Source organism: Macrobrachium nipponense, chromosome 11 (genome assembly GCF_015104395.2).
Source record: "Macrobrachium nipponense isolate FS-2020 chromosome 11, ASM1510439v2, whole genome shotgun sequence".
Classification (NCBI taxonomy): Eukaryota; Metazoa; Arthropoda; class Malacostraca; order Decapoda; family Palaemonidae; genus Macrobrachium; species Macrobrachium nipponense.
Genome location: NC_061087.1, coordinates 41012371 through 41022115, shown reverse-complemented (window position 1 = coordinate 41022115; position 9745 = coordinate 41012371). Strand labels below are relative to the sequence as shown.

At 38.4% G+C, this 9745-nt stretch overlaps 1 protein-coding gene across 1 annotated transcript; it reads left to right on the top strand.

Annotated features, from left to right (window-relative positions):
• The first annotated feature begins 4185 nt into the window (after window positions 1-4185).
• LOC135205506 (uncharacterized) lies at window positions 4186-7300 on the top strand. Its single transcript, XM_064236281.1, has 3 exons — window positions 4186-4356; window positions 4980-5083; window positions 5304-7300. The coding sequence occupies exons 1-3, from the start codon at window positions 4308-4310 to the stop codon at window positions 6762-6764; spliced, it is 1614 nt and encodes a 537-aa protein (XP_064092351.1). The 5' UTR covers window positions 4186-4307; the 3' UTR covers window positions 6765-7300.
• Window positions 7301-9745: the final 2445 nt, after the last annotated feature.

The following is a 9745-nucleotide window of genomic DNA, read 5'->3' as shown; positions in this document are numbered from 1 at the left end:
AATGATTAACAAAATCAGATGCATTATAAAGAATTGATAAAATAAAATTAAACCAAAGGGAAAAAATGGTGACCCCATAACTCGAAGTAAAACTCAAATCGGCTGCAATATAAAAAAAAAAAGTTTTCCATACCATGTAATTAAAGGCCACGAAAATATATCTATCGATCGGTGGTCTCCGTACAATGCTGTATGGGCGGTGCCCATGAAATTTTAACGACAGCCCAGTGGTGGCCTGGCCTATATCGAGCCGACACACGATTATGACTAGATTTAACCTTAAATAAAATAAAAACTACTGAGGCTAGAAGGTTGCAATTTGTTATGTCTGATGATTGGATAATGGATGATCAACATAACAATTTGCAGCCCTCTGGCCTCCGTAGTTTTAAGATCTGAGGGCGGACAGACATAGCCGTCACAATAGTTTTTTTTTTTTCCAGAAAACAAAAAATCTTATAATAAAAAATTAAAAGGGAAAAAGAGAAGTTTACTGTGTATACATGTTGAAACTTTGCCTCAGCCTCCCCAAACCCCCACTCGCCGCGCTAGTCCGCGACGCGCCAGTCAGTTCAACTTGCTGAAATGACGACGGGACAGGACTGGCTCGACAGGACTGGCATCAATAGCCCCCATACACGATAAAGACTGACCGGTTCGCGCTAGTCGCTATGAAATCAGCGCGCCAGTCGCGTACGTGTATGGCCGCCTTAAGACATGTTATCTTTAAATTTGGGAATCTGAACACACCAAAACATACATTTCATAACATGATACACAGGTTCTGAGGTGAATTAATCGTATTACCACAATTATAATTGCATTATAAAACTTATACCTATAAGAATATATATATGTTTATAGATATATATATATATATATATCTATATGTGTGTGTATATAATATATATATATATATATATTATATATATATATATATATATATATATCTATATCTATATATATCTTATATATATATATATATCATATATATATATATATATATATTTATCATACATATATATATATATATATATATATAATATATACATATATATATATATGTATATATACCATAATATATATATATATATATCTTATATATATATATGTATGTGTGTGTGTGTGGTGTGTGTGTGTGTGTGTGTGTGTGTATTTTTGTACTAGCTGCTATATCTTCTCATAACAAATGCCCACGTTGTTATTTGATGACTGATACCGCTGTTAACGCCATCTTTACGTCTTTTAGAGACGCGGAAGTACTAAGTGGACGTAAATCTCATGGACATATTTGCCCAGGGGGGGTTGTTTTCCCATTTCAGCGTAAATCTGTCTTTCTGCCATTGCCTGGATTTGTCGAGAAATTTTATGACTTGGAGAGATTGCAGTAAGTGCAGCCTCATCGCAATTAACATTCATTTTTAGCTAATGACCCACAAGAAGCTGTAAACACGTGGCTAAATACGATGGCTGTCAAGTTTGCTTCCCAATCCCCAGAACGTCCGTTTAGTCATCTGCTGACTAATAGACTATACTCTCTCGCGAAGCTGCATCGGTCGTTTCCATTTCGTAAAATGGCGTCTCTGTTCTTCGCTGATATAAACTACAGCGAGTTCCTCCCGGAGTATTGGACTCATGGTGGGTACTGACGCGTCTCTCTCCGAAAGTAACTCATACTTTGCCGCTTATTGGAATAATGATTTACCAGGTGCGCAAAAGAGGCTCAGTTGCAGATGGCTAGAATGAAGTGTTTCATGAAATATCCTTTTTTCACGCGGCGTGGGTTTTCACCTGTTCTGTACGAGTCTCCATCCCCCATCCCCGGTCACCCGTCGCCCATTCCCCATCCCACATCCTCCATTCCCCGTCCCACGTCCGCCGTTCCCCAATCCAATCCTCAATCCCCTATCCCCATCACCGTCCCCCGTCCCCATCCCCCATCCCCGTCACCGCCCCCGCTCCATTCCCCATCCCCCATGAAGATACAATGAGATGGCTATTTTCATAAATCTTGCTTTATTAATTAGGTTTTTCTGCCAGTAAGCATTCTGCTGGTAGTGAATGCAGTCGTTTTAAATTGAAAATAAACGTTTTCTGACTTGAGGCAGAATATGGGTTGATGCCGATTATGGTATTTTTGAACAATATAAAAGATCCTGCATATATCTCAATATAAATTTTAAAAAAAGTGATTTAACATCTTTTCGAATTGCAGGTGACTGCTATACGATTTAATATGCAAAGAAAAACTCCAAATGTCTGGAAAGACCTAATACGATGATAAGCCCCTGAAACTGTTACCTGTTAAGGCGTCTAAAGTAAAGAAGAGAAATGGTGCAGGATTAATATGGATTTTCATTATCTCCAAAACAAATCAGATTACATAATCATGATACTCTCTGAGATCAGCGTCTACAAAAATCAAAGATAGGGGTGATGCAATGATCACAGAATTCGCAGTGGTTACCAAGTGGCCAAAAAAGCGGGGAAAGATAGAGACACTTATTAAATATATGACAAAGACGACTGCGAGTCAATCAAATGCTGCTCAGACAAACCATATAAAGCTCTTCTTCACTGCCGTCATTCATTCGTTCAGAAATAAAATGACACTGGAGAGGCGATGTTATGAAGAAAGAGAGTGCTGCAGTAGATTCAAAGGGAAATAAGCCACCGCTCTTCAATAGACATCCCATTCTGTAATTAAGGAATTTAGTGTTGAGAGAATGACAAGATTCAAAGCAAAATTCCGACTTTTATGGCAGAAAACAGCCCTGAGGTTTTGAGTGACTTACAAAACTGACGAATGAAAATCGAGCTGAGAAATCACGGCAAAGGTTGGTGTGCGTCGAGTCCCATGTAGGCCTAGTGGGTCTTTCTCATAAGTAGCCAAGAAATAATGTAAGAAAAACTATAATTCATTTGATGCCTCGTACGTTTGTTCCAGCCATGGTTTTTCCATTTAGTGACAAAAGACGTGTCAAGTAATATCAAAATTAGGCATAAAAGAAATATAGACATTTAATTGACTTTTGGCCTTGAAATAAATGTTTGTTGTTCAGTCCCTCATGGTTTTAACTTCAGCAAAGGCAAATGACTTTGTTCGACGAAACTGGAATTAGGTACTTACAAGACAATTGTCGAAGCGGAAGCAAAAGAAACAAAAATGCGCCGAGGTTTCTTCGGTGTAATCGAGTTTTCTGTACAGCATATAATGCGATATGAAACTCTCAGCCAAGGCCCATGAAACATTCAGCCACAGTCCGGTAGTGGCCTGTGTTGTTGGCACCTATAGAGGTGCCAAACGCACGATCATGGCTAAATGTAACCTTAAATAAAACAACTACTGAGGCTAGAGGGTTGGAATTTGGTATGTTTGATGACTGGAGGGTGGATGATCAACATACCACTTTGCAGCACTAGATCTAGCCTCAGTAGTTTTAAGATCTGAGAGCGGGCACAAAAAGTGCGGACGGACAGACAAATAGCTATTTCAATAGTTTTCTCCTCCGGAAAACTACAATGTGTAACGAAAAGATTGTATGAGAAGTCACAGACTATGAGAAACGGGTAAATCTGAATGTTACTCATCTATAGCTAGTGGAAATTGGTAAACAACCTTTCGATCGTTGTCAACTCGCAAAAAAAGCAAAATTCTTCATAGAGACTAAGGTTATATTTTTACACATCAATATTTAGCTGGTTTTCCTCGTCAGTTGTAAGAATTTAATTATATAAGGCTTCTATAGTTACAAGAACAATGCCTCTGAATTTATTCTTGACCACATCAGATTTATCTACGTAACACGATAGCGAAGTAACCAGACGTGAGAAAGACCAATCAAGATAATTCGGTAGTCCCACAGACGACTTGTAGCTTGGCGACGAAACAAGCAAAACTTTCTCTTTTATGATATTAATAGACTCAAGAAAGTGTTATATTTCATATTCTCACATCCGCATCAGGTGACCCAGTATTCATGACAGTATCCGAAATTCGAGCTATTCATGGCGAAATTCTTAAAGACCTAAGCAGCTTAGGGAGATATTTCTGGTAATCCGACCGAAAGATTCTCGGGTTCTGCTCAACGTCAGACATCCGCGTCCGAGGTCGAGATCACCAACGGACGTAACTCACGCCGGGTTTCTCTCTATATATATATAAGTTCGCGCGGAAGCTGGACCTCCGCTATTGAAGTGCAAGTGATGCAGTGAACGTTTTGACGTCGAAGCTCTCTGCTGAAGTGTTTGGTAAATCACCAAGAAACGAAAGAACTATTTCACAATATTTGAAAGTCAAAGCCAGAATGGCTCCTTGTACACGCAGCGCAATAGAAGAAGAGCAGTCTTCTTGCAGTAAGTATGATACTTGGACAGTTCTATTTACATTCTTGATAGAACTTTCAAAAACATAATTTTGTTGTACAGACTTGGGAGACTTCAAAATTTCCCCTGCCCATAGTGTTACACTTCAAGCATAGCATGTTGAAAATATAGCTTATTATTATTGTTATATCATTATTATTATTGACAGTTTCTGCGGCATTCAGGTTATATAGTCTTCTCTATTTTTCTTTATCTTCTTTTCATTAGCTTGTATCTGGTGTATCAGGTATCCAAAGGACGTTAAAAGATCCCAACTCACCTGTCAACTGTACCGCCCCCCTTGCTATCTATACCCATGTCAGATCATTCACCCTTTGAACATATCGCCAGAGAGCGTTTGAAATGTCAGATGTACTAAAACCGAAATAACAAGAAAACTTCTTATGTCCTTTGGAAACTTGATACACCAGCTACACGCTGATGGAAAGAAGATATTGACAAGAATAGAGAAGACTCTATACAAACTGGATGCCGTGGAGACAGCCATTATTTTCAACGCTTCTGCCCTTAGAGAAAGCCTCCTCCCTTATTATTATTATTATTATTATTATTATTATTATTATTATTATTATTATTATTATTATTATTTACAGACTGGCAGCATGTTGCTCTTCATAAAAATCCCCGGAAATTATGCTCCGCCGGTAAAACGTCCATAGCGAGATCGATTGTCAACATGGACTTCAGACACTGTAAGGTACGCATGGTCTATGCTTGAAATAATTGGCATGGTCATCTCTAAGAAAATTCGTCATGTTCACGAATTGTTCGGTAACTTCTTATTGCTCATAATCCCCAGGATCTGATGACTGACAAACTAGCAACTTGTTCTCGTGAGTGTAGGATATCATTAAGGTGTCTGATGTTATGCTGATGATATCTTGCTATCCAAATAAGAACATTTTCCTATTTTACAGGATAATCTCAGAAACGTCTGCCATAGTCTGAAAACTTCCTATCCCTTGAATTTGAGGACTGCTATTGTGGAAGAGGTCGTAGCTCTCCAAAAGGTAGAAGATTCTCATCACGTATTGAATATGATCCTTCTCCACCTACTCACAGACGTCAGGACCTTTGTCTTGACCACCTCACCTGACAGCGAAGAATCCATCTACCTTGGGCAAGAAGACTGTGAATTGTTACTGATGGAGGTGGAAGACAAAAATCACTTTCTTCTGGAAAGTATTAGAGTAAGCGGAGTTGTTATGGAACAGAATATCATATCAGAAATTCTTAGGAGGTCTCCTAGACTGCACACAATTCAAGTATCAGGGGAAATCTGTAGCCAAGTATTGGCAAGCCTTGAGAAACGCCCACGACGTAGCCTGCGCGCTCTCCAACTAGACAACACCTCTGTAAATGAAAGGCAAGTGATGAAAGCCCTTCTGGGCTCCCAGTACGATTTAGAAACTCTCGGAAAAATGATGTGTGAAGGGAAAAGCCAAGAAGAAATCAGTAACATACCACACCAGAATCTTAAACATCTTTCTGTCGATTCTCCTTTCATCGGCGCCTGTGGTGCCGTAGTTTTACTTCACTACCTTCGGAATTTGAGAAGTTTACGTTATGCCCAACCAGCTTACAAATCACTTTTGTTCCTTCAACATCTTACTCCTTCTGAGCCATTACATTTCGCCTTGACTTCCACAGAACTGTGGCGACCAACATCAGATGTCCTTTTATCGCTTCAAAGGCTGTGTCCCGATCTGAGGCATTTGATGATAGAGAGCACCGAGGGCAGCTCCCGCGCCCTACAACTCTTATCTTCGTTCACAAATCTAGAAAGTCTCACGCTAAGAAATGTCCCAGAGGCCGATATTCTCTTAGCAATAAAATCTGTTGGGGCAAATCTGCACAGACTTTCCATCGAATACGAAACCTTGACATCCATATCATACGAAGTTATAAAGGCCATCCAAGCGACTTTTCTTGGTCTACGAAGTTTAGAAATGGCCAATGTCCATATAGACGTGAAACCTGAGGACCTTCTCTCATCTATGAAACATGCCACTTTACCAGAACTTACCAAGTTGAAAATCTCACAGTCAGATGTTCATCCATCAATTTTAGAACGTCTGTTAGTCGGTAATAGCTGCCTAGATTCCTTGCACCTCGACATAAGTCAGGATGCCATGACAGAGCAGCTGTTGATCACTCTGTTAAAATACAACTCATTCCAAAGGTTATCTTCCATCTACCTCGGCGCTGGCACGCTCAGTCAAAAAGGCATTAGCCGGCTCATGGTGCTTCCCTCCCTAGAGAAGTTGTCCGTGGCAGTGGAATCTTTCCCGCGCTTCTCCAGGTCAGATTTTGACGGCCTGAGGAAGGACCTCACAGAGGGCAACTTCCGGTGCGTTCTCGAAAGTGTGGTGCGATGATGTGTTGATCTGCAGTGATCTCATCTACGTCATACTAACTCATCATTCATCTTTTTCATATGTTCTCATGTTTTGCATTAACATCTTGTCTATGAGTTCTTCCTCTCCCAGTTTTCATCTGCATTCTTTTGATGCTCAAGGAGTCAGTTTCTATGAGGAAAAACTTCAGCGGATCAGTTTTTCAAAAAGCCATATTTGTTGAGACATCACAGATGTTTACATAATGCCTGGTGCTCACTGCATTTTGATATCGTTTATCTTCATGTGGAATCGCTTATTGGTATTTATATAATTTGTAGCATAAGCCAAAATCACAAGTTATTTTTAAAACTATTGTGACAGCCTATTTATTTGAAATGAACTTATATATATTTATTCTTTATTTATTCATTATTGCACTATTTATTTGAAAGTAATTTATTCATTGCTTATTTCTAATGAGCAAAAATTGTAACTTATTCTGAATAAATGTATTCTATTCTTTGCATGTATGGAGCCACCCAGGGCTCGCTCAAACTTTTTTAAATACATATGTGAAATCCTTACAAGAGTTTTACATTCCTCAATATATAGCATGGCTGTCGTAGCGTACTTTCCAAGGGGCCAAATCTTAATGCAGACTTGGATAGTTTCCAGTATCAAGCAAACACTTTTGACCCTTTAAACTAACAGGTTAACTATAAAATAGTATCAGCGCTTACTATATATAATATATATATATATATATATATATATATATATATATATATATATATATATATGTATATTATTATATATGTATATATATGTATATACATATATATATATTTGCGTGTGTATAATTTTCAGGATTTCAGGAGGGGACAAGTGACCCCCCTTGCCCCTATGTGCGGACACCCATGGTTTATAGATATATAGAATGTAAGTATTTAGATTTCTTCTGTTCAAGAACGAAAGAAAAAATAAATAGTGTGATCCAGTCAAAGTTCCTGACTATATTCATATAGAAACTTAAAATGAGATAAATGAAGTACGATTATTACGTTAAATGAGGTTACACGTAGCTGTTAAGTTAATCTGTTTTGCCCTTAAAAGGAAACAAAAGCCAGCTGTAAGGAATATCTGCAGCACTCTTCGTGATTATCTGCAATCTCTGTAAAGAGCCTAAATCCTGTTACTGTTTCATCAACGGGACAAATGATCGTGCTCTGTCTCCCTGCCGATCTTTCCGAGAGGGTGACTGACCCCCAAGGGTTTTAACCCGGTACGTATCAACCTTTGAGGCGTGTTTAGTACAAACCCTTTGAGGATAACCGTAAAAACATCAACGAAAGACTGTAAATATCTTAAAGATAATGACCCCAGGAAATAATACTCCTAGATAACGACTCTCGAACTTTTTTGGGGGATGCTATCTAGGAGAGATCCCTATTTGCTAACCCTAGATACGTCAACGAAAGATTTCATCGCACTCAGAATTTTAAACGCTGCCAAAACTGTTAAGGTTTTGAAATGAAGTCGAAAATGATCTTAGTCGGGTTCTAGAGAAATGTCTTGAGCTGAACTATCTCTATTTTCTATATCTCGAAGGATACGCCTCCTACAGATAGGTGAAGGACTGAATGACCTCTCAAAGGTTGGCAATGAACTGTTGGATCTTAAACTTCTAAGATATAAGCGGAAGCTTTTAGAAGAAGGGTATGATGGACGACTCGAATCTAAAACATGTGCAAGACGAACGTGTTCGAATGCTGTAACTTCTGATTAATTTATAAATCTGATGTTCTTTTTGCCGAACAGACATTTTCACAGGTCTCGCGTTCAATATGTTTAGTTAATATTTCGCTTTGTTAGCTGTTTTATGGTCGTTCTTGGGAACTTTTCAGTCAAGCATAACTGAAACTTACCAAAACCACTACAGCTACTATTTTGAAAAAATAACGCATGAAAACGACAGGTTTCTTCATTATGTTGTCAATATTCTTACGAAGACCATCTGCAATCAAACAAGCAAAAGCAATGATTTCAAAACAGCTTTTTTTTTATATTTGATATCATTATGGCGAAGAGATGAAAGAAAATAATACATTTCGATCATCAAAGAAGAGGAAGGCATTTTATCGCGATGTATCTTCGACGTTGTTAAAAGAAAATCTTTCCTTTGAACCACTGATGTCAACTTCGTACTTATGGGTGTTCCGAGTTCACCATCGTAGGAAACAAAAGAAAAAGAAGAAAAAAAAACGCTCTGAAATGTGCTTTAACAAATGTATCAAAACAAACAGATTCTTAGGTCTATTAGGTTCAAATATTGAATAAATAAGAACCTTAAAAACGAACGGCGGAATAGGCTTGAGTTCTTTTAAGTCAGCAAGGACTCCTTTGTTTCAGCTGAAAGATTTTTGTCCATTTTCTAAATGAAATTTGCACCTACTGACAGGAGGCTTAAATCTGGCGTGATCAAACCCCCAGCCTTTTTTTCTCTCTTCTGTTTTGACGAATCTGTCACTTGCACTCCCTGTTGATAACAGCATTTTCCTGTTTTAATATTTTCCTGTTACTTCCATTGCCAGTAATTCTGTCCTTCAAATCCTTTTTACTCTATATCTTTTCCAACATATTAAACACACGCTAATCGAAAACTTAATTAAAATCTCAGTGTCTGGATTCCCAACAGGACTTCTGGAAGTTGATGGGAATCAGGGCATTTTTCTTACGTAGCCTAATACTAGAAATCTCTCGTCAACAACGGCTGGTTAACACCATTTGGAAAAAAATTTCTTGCCAAAGGTTGTATTGTTACTTTTTGCAGACTTATCAAAAGGTTTGTCTCCAACTGCATATTTATTGTTACAAAGGGCACTCTTCTTTTCCATTTCAGGTTCCTCTTTTCCATTAATGATTTTTAGGTACGCCGTTGCGCACGAATTAAAGTCTTTTTGCCTGTTTTCCTCTCCCAGTGGTTCTCTGATGTTCCTCTGTGTGTCCGTCCCGATCTGTCA

Bases quoted from the DNA above. Each gene is read 5' to 3' on its own strand.
- LOC135205506 (XM_064236281.1), top strand. From the start codon at position 4,308: ATGGCTCCTTGTACACGCAGCGCAATAGAAGAAGAGCAGTCTTCTTGC. The intron at 4,357-4,979 runs GTAAGTATGATA...TATTATTTACAG, and splicing joins AGAAGAGCAGTCTTCTTGCA to ACTGGCAGCATGTTGCTCTT. The intron at 5,084-5,303 runs GTACGCATGGTC...CCTATTTTACAG, and splicing joins TGGACTTCAGACACTGTAAG to GATAATCTCAGAAACGTCTG.